The sequence below is a fragment of the Dermacentor albipictus genome, chromosome 6, assembly GCF_038994185.2.
Source record: "Dermacentor albipictus isolate Rhodes 1998 colony chromosome 6, USDA_Dalb.pri_finalv2, whole genome shotgun sequence".
Taxonomy (NCBI): domain Eukaryota; kingdom Metazoa; phylum Arthropoda; class Arachnida; order Ixodida; family Ixodidae; genus Dermacentor; species Dermacentor albipictus.
The window spans coordinates 32,323,889-32,345,116 of NC_091826.1; the positions used below are offsets into that span (position 1 = coordinate 32,323,889).

The window sequence follows — 21,228 nt, forward strand, 5'->3', positions numbered from 1 at the left end:
TGGACAGGCGCTAACTTCCAATTAACGTTTATTGCCAGGTGTCCTGAATAGATACAGAAGCACAGACAAAAACAAACAAACTGAAAAGACAAAAAGACAACGTAAGTAATCACTTCATCGCACTTACACGTGTGCGTTACTAAGCGCTTGTCACCAGCTGACCTCAAGCACATTTATTTAAAGTATATTTACTATTTCTTTTATATTATTTCTGGCCTCACACACTGATAATCATCACTATTCATTATTTCAGCTTCCATTATCTAATTTGGATGCAGTATAGTACCTAATTGCTAATAATTACTAATAGACAATTGATAATTGCGTATTGCTGATACATTATAGTATAACACATAATTCGTGCATGCATGCACTAATTTAGGATTGCAGAACACCCACCGAAACTTTGCTATGCCGACACCACACGGATATGGTAAACTGAGAGGAGGATATAGTCGTGCGATACTGGATTAGTAGTGATGAACATTAGGCGCTGGAAGGTCCCGACTGCTCGCTTTCTTCATGGAAGAGCTCTATACAAAGCAACATTACACCGGCTTTGCTGAAGCGCTGTTTCAAGTCATCACATGATATCTTAAATCCGCGGTGAAAATGTAGCAACGAGTCTTTATCGAGAATACATTTACAAGGCGTGTCATGGGAAGACAATGAAGTTAGATCACATCCGTCCTCACTTGCTACTTCCACACGCCATGCAGGTGGCAAACACCGAGAGCCAGACAGCAGCCCGTAAAACTCAATTTTCACAATCATATAAAGAGTTCCATCAATATATTCCACGGAGGCGGCAACTGTGAAGTACGTGTCCCTCATGTGCAGCACCGTAACTTGAGCGAACGTGCCCAGGCCCGTTTTGCAAAGGAAAACCGGGTCACAGTTATCGAGGGTCAAGGTATGCATCACGCTCTGATACTGTTCGCTGAAGCTCCGCGTTGACAACACTGTGCTGGTTAAATTTCGAACGCTAACGTCGTCAGGCTCGTAGTGAACAATGATGCCGTGGCGACCACCCTGTTGGAAAGTTTCCCGCAAATCTTTCGGAGCTTCGAATGACAGGTTGGCGAAGTGTTCCAACTTCCGAAGTATCAGCGCTGCCTCCGAGAGCAACGACAGCGACGACGACTCGCTGGCCTCCTCCACTGGATGTCGACCAGAAGGCAGCTGGTGGGACACTGTCGAGGAACTGGCGGCTGCCCCTGGTACTATGTCGCCCTTTACGTTCTGCTCGGATGTTCCGAGCTGTCGACTTATCTCAGCGCACCTGGTCTCCTGACTCCTGGCGTATTCCATGAGCTCATTCATCTGGATCTGGATTGCTGACAGACGCTGGTCCCGGCTCGGGTCTGCCAACAGCGACTTCAGATCCTCCAGTGAGCTGTTCACGCCGTGAAGTGCCAGTGCCGTAGACTCCGCGAACGACTTCTCCGTGGCTGCTGAAGAAGCACCAGCACTGCATCCGGCCGCGTAGTGCGCTGGCAGATCTTTGTGCAGGACTCCCTCGCCACACCGCAAACATTCGACGGTGTGGAAAGTGCACTCGTGCTCGTAGTGCCGAAGGACACGTTCCACGGTGCCCACGAACTCGCAGCCATGCACGTCGTTCCAGCAGTAAACCTGGATAGCAAAAAGAAGGAGAAAATAACTTACAATTTAATTACTAGATCTACGTAATCTCGGTAGGCAGACGTAAATAACGTGTTGCCGGTGACATCGTACAGATGACGCATCCCGTCGGTGAATTTCATCGAGCACTACTTGCCTAATGACTGACAAGCGATCAGATCGAGGAGCTATGTTAACACCTGGGACGTTGGTTACTTCGTCTAGGGGATCGAACTTTTGTGCGATACACCGAGTTTTCAGGACTGTAAACAGTGCGCCAGTGCTGAGTGATTGTTGCTAGTCACTCGCAACTTGGCAGCCTTGGAGTAAAAAGTAGCCTGTGGGGGCTTATTGTCCAACTTCGTACGTACTCGGCGATTAAGAGGGTGATCCATGCCTGCCGCCTTCGCCTTGAGAGGCGCTGGCTAACACTCTGGTGGCCAATCGTGTACACACGCGCACAAATACTCAGCAATGTGGCCCGAGAGACGGTGCAGTGGCTTAATAGGTAAACTACCGCACGCCTAATGCGTAGGATGTGACTTCGGCTAAAATTTGGGGCAAGTTAACTCCTCATCCACTTCCACTTGCTTAGCCTGACTAGTTTCACAGCGAATTTATACGTAACAGCTTCCCCAAATCTTCCTCTGGCTTTGTTTTATGTCCCTTTATATGATGTGGCTAGCAAAAAAAAATAGAAAATATTGTCCGTTGAAAAGCTTATTCTTCTGGCTCGTCAATTGATGCATGATGCTAATATGATTAAACAACGTGTATATGCGGTTCTCTTTCTTTTTTGCCTGGTCGGCTGTTTTAATTGAAGCATCCTACGTATTTTTGACCATGAAAATGGCACACTTACTGAATAGTCTCTATTACTGGAGTTTCTTTTTGTCCCTGAGAAATGTCAGTTCAGTTAGATTTATCCCTATGGTCACTAGGACCTTTGTAAGCTATTACTCGCTGTGCCGGTTTTCATCACATTTCTTAGGTATATTTAAATGTCACTGTCGGCACCGTTACTAAAGTTGTAGGGCACTTTGAGACAAAACTGCACTACCTATTGCTTAGCAAATTACGTGACCTGTTTTGTACAAGAGTCACATTTAAAAAAACGGGAACTCAAACAATCATACCTTGAATTGCAATCTTATCCTAATGCTGCGCCGCAAGTGAGATACGAACCCGCGACCACTTCAACGGCATGACGCTATGGTCCGAAAAAAAAATAAAAGGTCTCGTCATTTGCTAACCGAAAGCTAGTAAGGGCTTCGCACATAATCCACTATTAACTTTGTAACCGTGGGTTGTACGCCACGGTTAGTCGCATTTTACTACCCGGAGAAATTGGTGGATACGACTAAGACAGCTGGTCACATTCCACTGAGATTTTGGTAACTATGTACAGTAATGCCACCGCTATGGCATTTATTTCCCAAGCAAATTACTAGTGGGGCATGTTTATCGAATAAGCGGCTCACAAAAACCGAAAAATAACAGAGAGAAAGAGATTTAATGGATCCTACTGAGGTTTACTTGGTGGCATGTCTAGCATGCTACTTCAGATGGACAGCATAAAAATGAAATGTCCGCAATTCACAGCAAAGATTTACAACATAGAAAGACGGCCACACATTTAGTAATATCCGTGTAGATAGGCAATGCTACAACTAATGCGAATGTAGATGTTCGCAAAAGAACAACACAAATCATTTTACTTTTACTATTTCTTTGCTATGCATTTTCGGCGGTATTGTTCCCACTTGGTGGAGGATAAGTAGGCACCTAGACTAGTACCTTTTTAGACTGTCTTTATCAAAAACATAATGTGGTTCCGATGGTGGAATCGAACTCCTGTCGTCAATCATAGCAGCCGCGGGTGCTTTAATCACTAGGCCACAGCGCGCGCCCGCGTGGCCTAGTGACACGCACACACACATACGCATGCATGCACGCACGCACCCGCCGTGGTTGCTCAGTGGCTATGGTGTTGGGCTGCTGAGCACGAGGTCGCGGGATCGAATCCCGGCCACGGCGGCCGCATTGCGATGGGGGCGAAATGCGAAAACACCCGTGTGCTTAGATTTAGGTGCACGTTAAAGAACCCCAGGTGGTCAAAATTTCCGGAGTCCTCCACTACGGCGTGCCTCATAATCAGAAAGTGGTTTTGGCACGTAAAACCCCAAATATTATTATTATTATGCACGCACGCACACACGCACGCACGCACGCAAGCACGCACTTGTCATCCACGATCGAACGCCTACCGTTATCGCTCCAAAAAACGCCTACTTAGCTTTAGTGGCTATGGGCACGGCTCAGCTTCTGCGACACTCGACGCGGGAGCAACTTTCTCGTCTGCTTACTCTGTGACAGCTCACGCTTTGAGGCATCGCTTTTAGACTGTTGCTCGCGACCGGCCCACTTGCCCAACCATTCTCTTCCTAACCGCTTACGCTACGTACGAACCGTGTGACGTTATAGCGACTCCATTATCGCCCAAGTTAACCGTGTTAACCAAGTTAGCTGAACCAAAGTACAAAAAAGTCATGGTTGGTTTAACGTACGCCACGTGACATAATGAGAGGTACGTATGGCTGTACGACATGTAGTCGAGGATGACGTCACAATCTGCGTTTAACTTGCGGTCTTGCACTACACCACGTAGAATCCAATAAACGCCATGTCGTGAGCGCGCGTCGAAAGGCTGACGTAGAGACCATACTCTTGAAATACTACAATCTTCAAGATGCTTGCCGTCGCACTGCTTCATAGTCGCACAAAGGTTCGCCCGCGACCCACACACAAATACTAAATTTACACAAACACGTTGGTACACCTGCCATCGCTTTGCACAACCCAAAACAATGCTATATAGCCAAGTGGCTGCAAAATACTTCGCATAACATCGATTCCCACAGTGCGTGGTTCTTACACGATCTTTTTTTTTACTTCCTCACCTTCAGGCTGTTAGCTTTCCTGGCAGGGAAGTCGGCACCAAAGCATTCCGCTTCCTGGAATGGCTCTTGGTCGAAGGGACACTGTCCAGTGTTCCCTTGGGAACAGGCTTCCTGGCAGGACTGGCACAGAATGTGCCAGCACGGCAGCAGCACCGCCCGTTTCGGGATCATGCGGCAGAGGCCGCACACACGCGAATCCGGAACCTCGTCGACGAACCGCGTCCGTCGCCAGTTGACGCCAGCGACGGGGTGGTCGCGGAAACTGAGGACCCGCCGTTGTCCAGTAAAAGGCATGGCGATGTCTTCAGGCACGAATCCAGCGCTCGTGCGTGAGCGGTCGGGCTTTCTGATCTAGCTTGCGTATACCTACTCGGTGGTCTCGTGCGCATCGTTTTACGTAAGAAGGACAGATAAATAGATCCCTTTTTTCTTTGGTTACTGCGCATACCACACTGCGCAATGTTTGCCCCTTCACCTTGGACACAACAGTGGGTGGGCGCAAGAGCCTTAAACAAACAAGAAAGATATGTACTTCCTGTGAATCACAACTTCTTGAAAGATATATCGATGACGCGCGATCTTTGCAGACCTAGAAGCCTATCGCTTACAGATAGAATGTTTTAGCTGGATCTTAAAGGATTATCGAATTTCGCATTTATGTGTTTGTGAAAAACCGCGTGCAGGGTGTGCGTCCGTTTTTGGCATCTGAGGCTAGAGCTCGGTTCTTTCAGTCTCTTTGCAGTGTGACGGTCTGGCAGGGTGTGCACATCAATTACCAACGCGCCCGGTGCCACACCTTTCGAATTCGTAAAGAAAAGGGGACGCTGCTAACACTGCGCACAAAGACTTCCCTTTAAGTAACCTCACTCCTTAATGACGATTCGCGATATTACCGCAGACGGTCTGGCTCAATGTTCCGATTTTTGAGTTTTCGGGACGTTGTATTAATATCTGAGAATTTCGTAAGTCCGTCTCAGTTCCACAGTGTGGACAGTATAGTTTCGGCAATGACACTACGTGCCACAAGTGAAGATGCGCAGTTACTGCAGTTACAATGCTGACATCCATTTTTAGCTGTCAATCGCACTGGGCACGAGCACCAAACACGGAGAGAAGAATAAAAGAAGACTAGGAAGGAGGATCACGGAACCATCTTGAAGCCTAGTCAAAAACATTTGCGGCAGAACGCATCCCACGTTGACTGCGGACGGAAGTGCGATTAGACTTCCATTGCTTCGGATACATGTGACGTATACTATCTCCGGTATCGGTCCACTTTGCTGTGCCACTTGCTTGCCAGGGTCGCACATGAACATGACGACGGCGCAGTGAGGAGGGTGCAATGAGGAAGAAGGGACGACGTCGATGTAGGGACATATGTGGTGTGACGACTTTGGCATGACCACAATGACATGACGGCTGTCGAATGATGGTGTTGGTTTGGCGACGGGGACACGTGACATGGAGGGGATGAAGAGATAGTGGATGAGAAGTGCAAGCCGATGACGAAATGACGATAAGCGGATGCCGAAGTTGGAACGACGATGATGGCACGACTACGACGTTATGACGACGACCGGTTTGACAACGGGTACATGACATCGACTTTTCAGTCGCTGTCATGCATGCAGTGACGGCGTTGGTGTGACAAGGGTACCATAATCAGGACTGAATGACATCCCCATTACGATACAATGAAGAAGAAAGTGCGACGTTGTCGAAACGACAAAGGCTTTATGACGACGCCGGGATGAGGACAATGAGGTTTCGTTTATAAACTGATAACGATGGCAAAACGAACGCGCGACCACTACACGATGATGACAGTGGCACTAGACGATCACATTACTGGGTTAGAACGACGACGATAGGACAACCATGATGGAACGACAACGAAGGTACGACAACGAATGTATGACAAAGATCGCATGATGATGACGCATTGACACGAACGACACGACAATCTTGTGGAGGCAACGGGATTACGATGAGTGTGTGACGGCGACGGCGTGAAACCGACGTCACGTTGAGTGGAATCGCAAAGCTGCAGTGACGATGGCGAAACGAACCCGACGGTTCAAGGTGATGGTGTGACAACGACAGGCTCAAAACGGCTGATGTGAGCAAAGAATGCTAATCGCGTTAAAAACAAAAGCCAACACGATTTTTTTTTCTAAATAGAGGCATCATAAGGGCAGCTGTGGCGTTCGAGCGCAAGATTTCTTGTTCTCCCAAGTTTTTTCAGACTTTCCAATGACCAAAGGAAAACAAAAGTCATTCACAAATTTTCTCATCAAGTACTAGTGTTGCATGAGTATAACAGTATTGCGCGCACACTAAGTTTCTAATCAAGCCAGAAATGACATAAAAGCAGTGTCACTAGGTAAATCCTTCATCATGGTCCCTAGCGATTGTGCAGCCGATGAAATTTTCCCTCTCCTCTTTCACACGTTACTTCAGCTTTACAACAAGGCAGCGTTCTTGGGCTGTTGCTGTTTCTAATATACACTGATGTCTTACCGAATAACATTTCCTCACACGTGCGCATTTTTGCGGACGACTGCATTCTTTATGGTTCCATCAAGGGTGCCTATGATCATACAATCCTCCAAAGAGACCTAGAATTTTTTTCTCTCTGGCGTAACAGTTCGTTTATGAAGCTAAACGTTTATAAAAGTAAAATTGTCTATTTTAGGCGCAAGCATACTAACACTAAGTTTACATCGCACAAATAACATCACTATTTTGCATGATACTCAATATATGTATCTTGGTGTTAACCTAACTTCGACTATTTCGTGGTCAACGCACATTGCATACCTATGTGCCGATTCTTCGAGATAATTAGAGTACCTACGCCGCAATTAAATGATTCAAGTAAGGATATTCGTAAACTAGCCTACCCAACATTTGTTCAACCTATGCTTGAATACGCTGCGTCCATCTGGTCTCCCCATCAGAAGTATTTGATCGAAAAACTCGCACCTGTTCACAATAGGGCTGCGTGATTTATTTCACGTTATTATGACTTTACTCAAAGCATAGCACAAAATAAGCTCGGCCTCTCACTATATATGCCTTGCATGATCGTCGTGATATAGGCCTGCTATCATTATTTCATAAATACGTCTATAACACAGCGCCATCAGCTTTGCATCTTGAACCTCCTTATTAAAGGTCACAACGATTGTACAATCGGTTCTATTTCATGCGCATCTACGGTAAAACTAATTATTTAGCTGCTCCGCCACTCTTTCAAGAGCGATTCGCCTTTGGAACAACCTTCCAAACACCTAGCTTCTGAGAGTGACCAAGAAAATTTTCGGCTTCTTCAAACAACGCATTTTTAAACAACTTTATATGAGCTAACGTATTGCATACTGTTCTTGTCATTGCCTTTCCCGTTATTATTGTACAAATACGCAGTAAATACTGTTGTAATAGCCTAATAATTTTCCGCTCGCCCTGTCAGTGTATTCTTTACATTCTACTCTGTAATATATTTTTTTAATTAGCTATCGCACTCAAAAGTCTTTCGTTCATTCTTTGTACATATTGTAATACCATATACTGTATATCAGCGCATTTTTTACCCTGTTTTTGTATATGTATTCACATATGTATCTTAATTCTCGAGTATGCTATTATTTTTGAGCATACTCTCCCCTCTCACGCAATGCCTCTATGGGTCTGCAAAGTATCTTTAAAAGAATGATTCTATTTACGTGCTTGAGTTTGGCTATACCTTTTACTCATAATTCGCTTGGTGCACACATATTTCTAAGACTAAAACAGATAAAGAAGCACTATCGCATATCTACTGAACTTTAAGAGCAGTGATGTTGCAATCATGCGCCAACCTGATTATTCGATCATATTACATGTGCCGTTAACTATGTCATTGATAGAGATGTAAGTAACGCCTTTCTCTCAAAGCTTGTACCACCGACAGTTGTCAGAGCCGTCGGAAGAAAGACAGCTTGAGTGAATTGTAGCGGTAGTCACTGGTTGTCATATAGCTTCTTCAGGAGACCAGAAAACCGTCAGGAAATTTAGTGTTTGTTGGAACATTCTGCTTGCTGTGTTCACTTCATATGTGCTAAATGCAGTTTCGAATGAAAATTGCCTATGTATTTTACGCTTTTGTCTTGTTTCAAGTCGTCTTGCAGTGCAATATGCGTGAATAGAAAAGTCAACGTTGACAGCGATACTCCCTCACCCGAAATTTCAGCGCCGCTGTGTTCGTGTTCTCATATCGCGATACATTGAGGCAAATAGTTTCAGAGGGATATGTATGCGATATACTGAGTGAGTGAGTGAGTGAAACAACTTTATTTTGTCCACTATAGACGTAAGTAAACTCCACGACACCTGGCCAGGCCCACTCGGGGACCATCAGGTGGAACCTGACGGCCCTGTCGCGAGCCCTCTGGACAGCCAGGATTTGAGAGGTCGGATCCTGGGCCCTAATTAGCTTCATCATTTCCTCGTGAGTGAAAGGGGGACCGGCAGAGGCGCAGCCCCACAGGACATGCGATATACTGAGACAAGGAATTTGATACCGAAATCACCACGCCGACTGAGAGTGGGCCTGTGCCGTCATCGTCTACGTAGAGGGAGGGGCAGTATGGGAACGCTGGCCTAATGAGCGGCATCGGAGCCAGCTGTGCACGAAGCAGGCGACGACGAACACGCCAGCAGTGGCACGAGTGCGTTCGTGCGGTTACGCTGAGGGTTGCTCCAAGGTCGATTCAAATAGGTAGCGAAGCTTCGGGCGAAAAGCGGTTCAGTTCAGATTGTCACCGACATCAGCATGGGGGGTTATGGGAGCAGCGATTGAAGCGCGACTATGTTTGGAGGGAACAAACATTGGGAAAGAAAAACGCGTTTTTTAAATTCAAACGAGACACAGTTAGATTCATTCAACGAAAATAAAATTTCTAGTCAATTTTATCTATTCGTGATGAGTTAAGAAAATAAATTTAATTTTATTATTATTAATAAATGCATTTCTTTTCAGCGCCCATCGCTACAGGGGGCGTTGACGCCACTATCACTCGCAGTGCAATGCACGTCCTGAAATGGGCAGAAAGGCGCACTCGTATCACCTGTTGAAATACGCCCCCCTCACAATTCGTGCTTTCTTGTTTGTGGAATTTTGCCTGAATTTGGTGACGCGTGTAGCTTCATCGCTTCTTAATCTGTTCAGTCAAAAGTAGTGAGTTACGACCGCCAGATAATTGTGTAGTTGTTTTCGTGCGACTGCGCTGGCCGACGGGCTTGGCATCCGACAATAGGATCAGCACTCTACACGTAAAGCTTTCGTCGGCCTCCAAAGAAAGTATGTTCTGTGCAGGGATACGATTTCGACAACCGTACGGCTGACCTTTTCCTGCATCGCTTTCCACGCTGAAAGCTCGAAACGCCCATCAAGTCGAATGGCGGGGCATTTGAATATATAGCTCCAAAGGAAGAACAACAAAACAAATTTCGCGCCTTCGAAAACAAAATGACGTCACTTCTGCTTTTAACGGACATGGCGTCACGTTATGTTTTCTTCTGCCGGAAATGTTCCCACTACATACAGATGGCGCTAAGCCCCATGAACCGGCGATGGACCACCATGTTTTGAACGTATGGGCTCCTATGGAAGCTTCGCTACCAGGTATATTTACCTTGGTTGCTCGATGTGTTTTGCTCGATGGTTCGTCCGAACCTACGGCAAGTAGACTTGTTTGCCTGCTGGGTTATCGTGGGTTGCACTTGAATGAAATGCCTGATTCACTGGCACGAGCATCCCTCGATCTGTTCTGCCGACGTATCAGATTGTGTAAAACGCCACTAGGTACAGAAATTTCTCTGTATTCCGCAAAATTCCGGAAAATTCATTGCAACATTGTCTTCTGAATTCCACCAGCTTTGTTTCACATGGAATAATAAGTGTCCTTCAAGGAAATCTCAAGTTTCCTTTCCAATTTGAGATGTCGTATACCACCTCTAAATTTTTATTTGCACAAGTCTGGTCCCACTGTGTCCTCTCAATGTCCCTTTTGCATTGTACATGAATCTATTGAGCCTTTTTCTTTCTCTCTGGCCGCGGATTTTTAAGTGGAATAAAACTTACAAGTTTCATTCCGGCAACTTTCACTAACCTCGACAACCATTCTTTCTGTTGGGGCGACTTCACTGGGATCGAACAACAGGGATGCATTTCTCGCAGTTTACAATTTTATTTGAAAGGCAAAAAAGAGTGCCTTGCTGAATTTCTAAAACTATCCCTTATTCCTATTATTTCACATTTTGATGTTAAATTAATTTATCTTAAATTCTTAACAGTATTTTTCTAATTGATAAGTTGTATTTCTTTAATCCACGATCTGCTTTGTAAATGTAGCTCTTGTTTTAATCCTAGACATACTCTAAACCACTGCTTCTTGGCCAATCCCGAGTCGTGGGTACGCGCCCCTTTTTTGAAGAAAGACAAGAAACGACGCCGATGCTCAACCCAGGAACGGGCTCCTGAAGAGCCATGTTCTAAAATTGCAATTGTTTCACTCTGAACTGTACGCTCCTTTGACTGAGAAATCAGTCATATTTAATTGGTCCGCTTCTAAAAATAAAGTGCCTGACGTTCCACGGATGAGTGCGAGTGTTCTTTGTCTGTCCGCACATACACACAAGAGGGAAATCGGCCAAGGAGCTTGTGGTGCATATCTTCCCATCGCCGACTGCTTTCGAGATGCCCGCCGCGTGCTGTTGACGATTGCGAGTTCCAATATACGGCACGCACCCATAAAAGGGGCGATAGGTCAACGAGCGCGTGCGCGTGTCCATTGCTATGACGATTTATCTACTAAGGCACATATCCACAACGGGGGATTGTTGAGCCGGCTCAAGGCAAGCTTCACGAAAGGATGTGGGCAGCACAACTGGCCAGTCCGCCCACTGTCCCGGAACACACACAGCAAGCTCTCGTCACGTTCGCGCCCTCGTGCCATACCATTCGGCCAATCGACAGCTTTTACCATGACACGTCACCCGCATGGCGCGTCTGTCGTCACGGCGTGCGAAGAAGGCGTTGGAACAGGCCGAAGGCGGAGGAGGAGGAGGGAGGGAGGGAGGGAGGGATTGCCTTTCAAGGTTGAGGTTTTATATGGCACGCAGCGTAGCGATGTTCATCGAAGACGATCGTCCCGATGTTCCGTGCACGACACACGTTTTTATTGGATGTGCGTTCAGAACGTCGCGAGTGGTTCAGGAGCCTTTTAAGTCATGGGTAAGTGTGCAGGGGGTAGTTGGTCTCAGGGTTAAAATATGCAGGGGGCAGCTCCTGTGAAGGTAAACAATGACGCAACAAAGCGGATAATCGCCAAACAAGTTTTAAAGACATTACATTTTCTTTCGTTCGACAATAATGAGCACAATAAAACACAAAATTGGGCATGGTTACTTTATTACCGGAAAGTCGGCAAAAATTCTTGGCAAAGGTGGGATCACAAACACGCGAAGCAAGAAAAAAAAGGAATATAGTGCTACGAAGCACATGCGGCGCTGATAATATTAGGAGCTGGAGGACTCGGCATCCAAGTACTTTAGGTGGATATCAAACGTCATATTTCCGTCTATCACAAAGCCACCCTTTTTAAGAAGATCCCACCCTATAGCAAACTTAAAATGGAAATGCTCCAGTGCGGCATTACCGCGATTGCAAATGCAAGGATTTTCAGTGGGACCGTCTAAGGAGCGCCCATGGCCCTGACGTCGCACATTGACGTGCCAGTCGCGTAGCACACACTCAGAACTCGACAGCAGCCCGTTAAACTCAATCTCCAAGGTGAATTCAGAACTGACCAAACCGGGCGCCCGTCTGGTTGATCCCCCGGCCTTCCCTCTCCTCGCTTTCTCTCTCTCCTCATGCTTGCTGCGCTTCCAGACGGCAACCTGAAAATAGGTATCCCTCGTGTGCCACACTGTAACCTCGGTAAACTTTACGTTGTCCTCCTTGCAAAGAAACATTTCGTTGGCATTTTCGAGGCTCAGCACGTAACCCATTCCGGCAATTGCTTCTCCAAACGCGGGTGCCGTGGACAGTACCTTTGTCAAACTCTGGGACGTACCCAAGAAAGACAAGAGAGGCTCGCAAGACGCAATCACTGGCGCCTGACCGCGGTGCGTGGAATTTTGACGCAGGTATTCCAGCGTCCCGAGCGACAAGTGGGCAAAGTGCTCCAACTTTCGAAGCAGCAGGGCCTTCTCCGTGCGCAGTGGCAACTCCGCGTTTCCCTCGCGCGAGTCTCGAAGCCAGCGCAGCCCGTCCGCCACGCCCGAGGACATCGCCAAGCTCGAGTATTCGTTCGTCCCTAGCTTCAAGTTGGGCTTAGGCGCCCTGAGCTCGCGCTTGATCTCGGCGAGCTTGGCCTCCTGGCCTCTGACTTGCTCGGTGAGCTCGTTCATCTGGCTCTGAACTGCCGGCAGTAGCTCGTCCTGGTACGGGTTGGACAGCAGCGACTTGAGGTCTTCCAGGGCTCTGCTCAAGTCTCGATGCGTCAGCGCTGTGGACTCCGAGTCCGGCAGCCTTGCGGCTTCGGATGGAAAGCCGCCAGTGCATCCGGTCGCGTAGTGTATTGGAAGATCTCTGTGCAGGACTCCCCCACCGCACCGCAAACACTCGACGGTGTGGAAGGTGCATTCGTTCTCGTAGTGTCGCAGCAGGTCCTGCACGGTGCCCACAAACTCGCAGCCGCGGTCCTCGTTCCAGCAATAAACCTTGATAGGAAAAGAAACAAAATAACGTACAATTTTACCAGCAGATCTACGCAATCTGACAGTAGGCGCGGGGATTCACGTAAATAACCTGTTGCTGGTGACGTCGGAGAGATGCTGCCTCACGTCGGTTAAGCTCGTTTTGCTTACCAAATGGCTGACGAGAGATCGGATGCAAGAACTACCTTGTAGCGCCGGCAAGGTCATGTACACGTTAGCGAGGCGGCCGAACTTTAGTCGGATACGCCGAGTTTTCAGAGCTTCAATCAGTGCGCTAGCGTTGCATGGTCCTCGCAAGGGCCTCCAAATATTCTAGCCTTGATGTGTCGAGACAGGATGGAAGGGTTTGGGGGTGAATTTCCGCTAGCGTGCGTACTACGCGTACTACGTGACGCCTACGGTTTTAAAGGATGCTCCAAATCCGCCGCGTTTTCCGTGGGCGGCGCTCGTTAACATTCCCGCGGTGAATTTGGAATACGTACACAAACACTGAACAAACTGGCCGGAGAGATAGCGCAGGGGTGGCGTGATTGGTATAAGGCACTGTACGCGTTATGAGGAAGGACGTGGGTTCGATTTCCATTTGGGAAAAGTTATCTTCTTGTCCACTATCATTTTCGTCCACTTGAAATGCACAAATAACCAGACTAACCAAAGTACTGCATTCTGCTAAGTTTTCTACCACTAAATTGTCTGTCACCTCCGTACCATTATGACCAGTACACTCCAAATCGTTTTAAATCTAAGTTCTTCTCCCTCATCAAATAATGGTGTTATTACTTTCTGTAAAAGTGGTTCCCGGTTTTTCTTTTCTTTCTTTGTTATATTGCACAGTGAAAGCAACTTGATTACTTTTGGCCACGAATGTGGCACTTGCAAACAAAATAGTCCCTCCTAACTTTTTTTTATTTTGAGTGGGGGGTGGGAAATGCCCATTCCAGCGCCGTAACATCCTAGAGATAACTACTAAGCTCTTTTCAAGCGATTACCAACCAGACGTGAAGCCTTTGATGCTGAGCCCTAGTCAGTTGTTCAGTGGTTAATAACGGTGGCATTTTGCGGAAAGACTATTCGAAACACCCCCTAAAAACTTCTGAGAACTCTTGCGGTGGCCCATGAGCTGGTAGTTTGCATTACACCATGTAGCATTACACGAACACGCTGACGCTGAGCTTTCAGCGCGGAACTCAGCGAAAGCACGTTTAATGATTCTAAAGAAAGTGACTTAGTAGAACTGATTGAAACGAAGAGCAAACGTTTCCTTAAGTTCTGCAACCGAATCGAAAATGTCGGCACGTCGGTATCAAATAGCACGCTTCTAAATATTGATTTTTTTTTCGCCTTCTCTCTCTTTCTTTGTCCGTGATACCAAGAAATGAATTTTGATTTCCTAACATACCTTTCATATAATTCTCTAGAGTAGAGAGAGAGAGAGAGAGGAGGGAAGACGGAAAGGCAGGGAGGTTAACCAGACTGAGTCCAGTTTTCTACCCTACACGTGGGGAGGGGAATGGGGAGTGAGTTCGCGTTCTTCTTTCGTGTTACCTGTGATAGACAATCCAAAGGAGCATTGATTCGATGGGAATCAGCATACTACAGTTTGTAAATAGGAAAACTGGCGCTTTTATTGTTAGGCTAAGCTTGCAGATATGCGGCCGTCAAACTATTGATTATGCGTACGTTTTCATACAGAAACACCAGACAGGTTTGTCTTTTTTTTTTCTTCTCACCTTCAAGGTGTTCGCTTTCGGGGTAGGGAACACATGAGCGACGCACTCCTCGTCTTCAAACTGCACTTGGTCCAGCGGACATCGACCGACGCCCCCTTCGAGAGTGGTCGCGTGGCAGGACGGGCACAGAGCGTGCGAACACGGCAACAGCACCGTCCGCCTCGGAATCATCCGGCAGAGGCTGCAAACACGCGACTTCGGCACCTCGTTGACGAACCGCGTCGGTCGCCAGTTGACGCCCGCGACGACGTGGTCGCGGAAACGGTGCACCCATCCTCGCGAGGCGTCCGGCATGCCGGTGTCTCCAGGCAGGTATTCTGCGGTCGCGCGAAAGCAACGCAGCTTCTCCACCGAGCCTATATTGGTCTCGTACACTTCGGCTGGACAGGTGAACAAGGACAGATAAGAATGAGCGGCTTTTTTTTTCTTTTTTTCTATTATCACGTACCATAATGATTTCTTTTGGCAGCGCACGTTTCGCCTCGCGGCGAGAAACAATTGATTCGCTGATTACGGCGATAGTCGTTTCGCATGCACGTGGTGCCTCATCAGCAGGCAGAGATAGATAGGGCTTCCTGACGATTGCGCGCCGTCATAAGGTAATTTGAATTCGCTAAGCGTTTGTAACGCTTCACGGAACGGTTGGTATTTTATACATACATAACAGGCGATCAAATTAGAACGCAAAAAATGGCTGTGGCTTAGCTAAAGTTAAGCCCAGGATGCGAAGCATACTATAGCCTTTATTTTAACGCGACAGCGTTAAGGAGCTCGTGTCGCAGAAAAGCCGGTGTCGTCGGCGTCGGCCACGGAGCAAGAAATATAGGAGTGGAAACTCCGCTGTTTGCGGCGACCAGAAAAGGTCACAAGCCCGCGGATATATTTTCATGCTGGCGGCACCTGGCGGCATGGGAAGAAATTACCGCTGTTTCGGTTGCCAGGGCAACCGGTCGAGTGTTGCTCCCGTTCGGCCGCGCGCGCATGACTTCTACTGAGGGCACTCTCGCGCGCTTCTTTACCGCTTGTAGCCCGAAGAGCAACTGCTGCTACGCTTCAGTCATTTGAGCACAGTAAAAAATAAAACGCGTTTTCCATGACAGCTATAAGATGATACGTAGCTTCTGGTTGTAGCCAGGGCTATCTTGCTCCGTGGCGGGCGGTTTTCGGCTTTTTGCGCTTGCGAAACTGATGGCTATCTCGTTCCTAATCGCTCAAAGGGCGACCGCTTCTTTCTCGCTCTAGTGCTCACAGGGGTGCGCTTAGGAAGGATGCCGCCGTGCATGTGTTTCCGTTCCTTTTCTTTTTTATAAGACTCGCGAAAACTAGTTGCCCTAGCTGCTTGGCGATAAGAGGAAGATTAGCGGAAGTTTGCCACACGTGTTGCTTTTTTTGATGGGCACACAACAAAACAGTTTTCTTGAGTGCGCGCACCTACGCAGTTCGGTTACGGCGTGCCCGCTGAAGCAAACACCCGTGTCGTCTGCTTGTCGTCTGCTTTGAGCGGGTGCCGCCGGAGTGAGCGCCGGGCGCTGCTTTTTTTTTTTCCGCTGCTGCTTCTACGACGCGCCGCATGGTGCCGCCACTGCATAGGGTAGCGTCGGTGCATGCAACAATTGTGACTTTATCTGGTCGCCCGCGCTCGCTCGCGCTGACGGGAGTTTCACCTCCTATACGTCTTACTCCGTGGCGTCGGCTAAGGCGTGCGTCGCTTGCTCAGGCGCACATTTCTTTGTCGCGCCGAACGCTGCGTAGCTCGACGCTCACCGCGTCCGATCAAAGGCACCTAGAAAATGTCTAGCAGAGGCAAGCGCAGCTGCTTATATACCGCCGCGACGGCGCGAGTTGGAGCCCCGTTTCTCCTCTGTCGTGACGTCACGGTGTCACGTGGTATGGCATGGGGTCAAAGGTCATTGAAGGCAACACCGCCGCGCCTGAGGAGCTGGGTTGTGCTCTCGTAATATGCTTCGCATAATAACAAGTATGCACAGAAACCGCACGGTAACAGCGAAACAAGAATGCGTGTTATGTATGTCATATCACGCGGTGTAAGAATGGATGTTCGTTACGAAAAAAACAAAAACAAGAACCATGAAATGTACTGATCACGATTTGATTGTTGTAAACCATTCGTCGCAACTATGTTGCTCAGGTCTTTACATTCTACCGCATCGATAGTGGCAGCGAGCCGAGAAACGATTTGGCAAATGTAACCCAGCCGAATCACGATACAACTTTTCTTGTGTACATCAGTTCAGAGCCGGAGCCCAGATATATTGGAGGACGCTCAAGCTTCGCGTTAAGAGTGGAACGCGATAGAATTCAACCCTGAGTGCGTCTCACGGTCATTAGCAGCGCCATTAAACCATCTCAGTGGGACCACGAGATGAAGATATTAATCTGCACTATATAAGGAAATAAGAGCCTCACATCCAGTGGCAAAGCTAGCACTGCATGCAGAAGTACCCGGCTCCTGTTTTCAGTCCCCAATGTCAGGCGTACTTATTAATGCGATAACATTAATTGTTCCATGAGGCAGAAAATCTGGCGTTGTAGGCAAGGACTGGTACCAAATAACATCAGATTCAGGGACGTCATCAGCGTCTTGTATGACTTCAGTAGAAACACAGAGTTAAAATTAGAACAAGTTAGAGTTATGCTACTTCAGAGGGGGTGACTTAAGGTTATGTAAAGTGATTCAAGGAGAAATAATCTTGCTTACGGTGCATTCAAACGGACTCAGGTGGATTAAGGTGGCATAGAGTGAAATTAAGGTGAAATAAATTTGGTAAAAATGAGAACAGGGAGGATTAAGACGGATTTTAGCTGGTACAAATTAGAGCAAGGTTAGACTCACCAATCATTACCAACTAGCTCAGCTTTCTCTCGATCTTAGACCAGGGTAGAATTAGGTAGAGTTTTAAAGGACACGAGACGATGTATGACGTCACGCACGAGGACGTAACCAATCAGAGAAGTCATAATGCTTTCATAATCATGATTCCGTGAGGATACATAAGTCACTGTGGATATTTTTCAGCGATGCTGCTCAGATGTGTTCGGCAACGGTCTTCTTGCACTGGTGAAATGAACCGTCGTCGTCGATTATCAACTGTAAATCATACGAAGAGCGTGTCCTAGCCCTGATGTTGCTTTCGAAAGGAATGACCAAAAATTTTAATATAAAAGTTACCTTGCGTATGTCTCATTCGAATACACAATCGCTTATATGCTTGTTCCCTTTAATCTGTAATTCGTATTTTTTGTTTCTCGCTTGACGTTATAACGGCTCAGCCTTGGATGTCAGTTGAGCCTTTGCGCAACTTCGGTGGCGCAATCTGACGCCGTGGTGTTGTAACGCAGCCTGTGGGGCAGTTATCTCGAAGCACAGCTTGTCTTATGCATAACAATGATGAACCATCGGGAAGAATGCAGGTTGTAAACGTGATAAAAGGTGGAATACGCATCCTCTTTCAAACAGACGCCAGACTGCTCTCAAAGTCAGCTCTAATGGCGGCTGTGCTCTGGCTGCGAGGAAGCTACGAGCCAACAAACAATGCCCAAGTGCTTTTGAAAGGCGGGATAACTCAGTCACACATCTTTGATGTATCAGTTGTCAGATTGATATGCTTAAGTGAAGGTTCCTTTTAGAGATTTACCCGTATGGAGCGAAAGACGAAACTTGTGACATGATTTCATGTCTGCAGGAAGTGGCATCGCTTATCTACCTATTCAACCTCCGGCAAGTCGCAAACTGTCGGCTTCGGCGTTGCTTTACGGTATTTAAACACACACAGATGCTTATGATTGAAATTAGCTAAGACATTCTGATGCCTTTCACATGTTGTGGCGTTTCATGGCGATTGTTTGCAGTGCAGACCTACCGACGGAAAAGGCCAGCCCTTCGAGTGATGAGATGCAGGCCGAGAGTGTGATTATAAAAATCGGTGGTATCATTCTGGCAGTGGTGAAAAGCTTAAATGCCCGGGTACATTCGTTTCTGACCACCGCAAAAGCAAGCAGCAGTTGAGTATTAATCGAGATGCCTCATTTCTTGCCTGATGGCCGAACTGCAGTTAAGACAAGGTTCCAAAAACTGGCGTTATTCCACTGATTCAGCAAATAACGCTTTGAAGTGAAACAAAGGAGCTACTGTAGTCGGAACGTCGATAGATAAATGCTATAACTGAAAACAGGAGAATAAAGTAGGACATCGCGAGTTTAACGCAGAACCGGTAAGAAGAACACCAAGTTCAACTATAGGCCTTACGAAGCAGCGACGGTCAAAATACCCATGTGAGCGTGTTTATCGGTTCATCACACTCTCAATCAAGTTCTTTTGTCGCTACTTGTGTCCTCGTAAATATCAGCAGTCTTTAAGCTCTCATCAGCCATTCGGGCAGACGTGGCAGTAGACTCACAATGATCACTCACTCTGATGTCAGGAGGCAGTTTCATCATCATTGTCAATTTTATTCTGGTCTAAGCATCATCCCCAACCAAAAGTATCCAAAAAAGATTTCTTGTTCAAGACGTTATTTGCTCCACCACCAATAGCCCGACCAATCGAGCTGCTGGAACATTACACGATCTCATTGCATGGGAGATCAGAACTTTGAGTACCCCTTTCATCGACGGCGGAGTACAAAGATGTTGCCGTAAATAGGGTTGAAAGTAATTTGCGAAGGCATCAATACTGCGACGATTAACTTTCTGCGGCCATTTCAGATACAGGGCAAAGCGCAGTACTACAGCCAGGTATCAGCCACGAACGCCGCCATGAAATCAATCGCTTCAGCAGCCGAACGGCAATAACAGAGAGAAGAGAATGAAGGTGGCCGCCATAAGGCCCCAAACTACACGAGGAGCACAAGAGGAAAACAATATTAACGAACACCAACTGTATTAACGCGACAAATCAACAACAGTCTTAAAAGGGCCCTCATCAGGCCCCATAGCAAATTTTCGTTATACGCTGGAAGTTGTTACCTGTTCTGTAGGGAGCATTCTGTGGCAACAATTTTTCAAATTCAGATTGAAATATTTCAGTGCCGCGAACACATGATTGCAACAGGCCGGCTTTGCTGCCAAGCAAGACGCTCTCTCCATTCTCCCCGTCTAGCCTCCGCAAGCGAAATTGCGTCCCTGCGTTCTCCCATACCAGACCTCGAGGATCGCGTGACGCGTACGTCACAAACCCCACCTTAATTTTTTTTTTCTCCTCGATTTTCTTCCGGCGCTGGGAATTGCGCTTTACTGCGTCGCGCACGAGCTGTTGTCTCGTTCGCGCAGCACATGATTTGGCGCGCTCTGCACAATGAAACATGGCTAGCGGTATATTTCAACGCTACACGAATACCGAGCCAGAACAAGCGGATCGAAGAACGCGATCACGGGCTGGAGCACAGCAGGAAATGGCATAGTTTCGGTACCTACGCACGTGACCGCACGACCGTTGGAACCAGCAAACGAAGCGGAAGTACATCTCTCTTCTATAGGAGCGAAATCATAGTACCACTCTATGAAACGTATCAACCCGAAACCTGGCAAACATAGCAAATGCCCGACTTGTTAATTGAGATTTCTCGGAGGTAGTAAACACTTATAGTCGGACACAATATTAGAAGGCGGCGGCATTTGCTCGTCAAAGGTGGGTTCACACGAGCCTCCGCCAATGGGCGTGCACTCTAGACTGACGTCTCGAGCCATATGGCTGGTGACCGCACCGACGGAGAACATGGCAGCCCGCGCATCGAACTGGGCCGAGACGCGTCAACGGGACTATTTCGTTAGTCATGGAGGCAATCGGCTGCCGCACTTCGATCACCTGGGGGGAGGGAGGGTCTCCTGTTTTCTTTAAGCTGTATCCATCTGTAGCAGAAAAAAGCAGTCATGGCTGAGAGAGAGACTGCAATCGTTACTGCCTTTTTACTAACGTTTATTTCTATGTGCCCGTACCTGCACAGAACTTGGGATACCCCTATCTTTCACAGGCATGGTATCCATATTGAAGGGGATGAATTAGTTTTGGCAATTCTGCGCAGTATAGTGGCAAGGGAGAAAAAACACGTAACTGCACCGCAGCGTAATTTCTGGCAGCGACGTCACACAATGTTTTCGTTTCCTTCGCTCCAATAGTGCGCGGCTTCTCCGGT

At 47.4% G+C, this 21,228-nt stretch overlaps 2 protein-coding genes across 2 annotated transcripts in view; both read right to left on the reverse strand.

Moving 5' to 3' along the window:
• On the reverse strand, nt 1-5,054 carry LOC139060934 (uncharacterized). The gene is made up of 2 exons (XM_070540283.1): nt 4,584-5,054; nt 1-1,635 (listed from the first exon to the last, which is right to left on the reverse strand). Exons 1-2 carry the CDS (start codon nt 4,875-4,877, stop codon nt 487-489), a joined length of 1,443 nt encoding a protein of 480 aa, XP_070396384.1. The 5' UTR covers nt 4,878-5,054; the 3' UTR covers nt 1-486.
• A 6,972-nt stretch (nt 5,055-12,026) lies between these two features.
• The window catches only part of LOC139060936 (uncharacterized), a 9,767-nt gene continuing 565 nt past the window's right edge, over nt 12,027-21,228 (reverse strand). Inside the window, exons 2-3 of the mRNA XM_070540285.1 lie at nt 15,077-15,393; nt 12,027-13,349 (exon numbers count right to left, since the gene is read on the reverse strand). Coding sequence (XP_070396386.1) covers nt 12,144-13,349; nt 15,077-15,370 — 1,500 coding nt within the window. The 5' untranslated portion in view covers nt 15,371-15,393 and the 3' untranslated portion in view covers nt 12,027-12,143. The remainder of the gene's footprint in view (nt 13,350-15,076; nt 15,394-21,228) is intronic.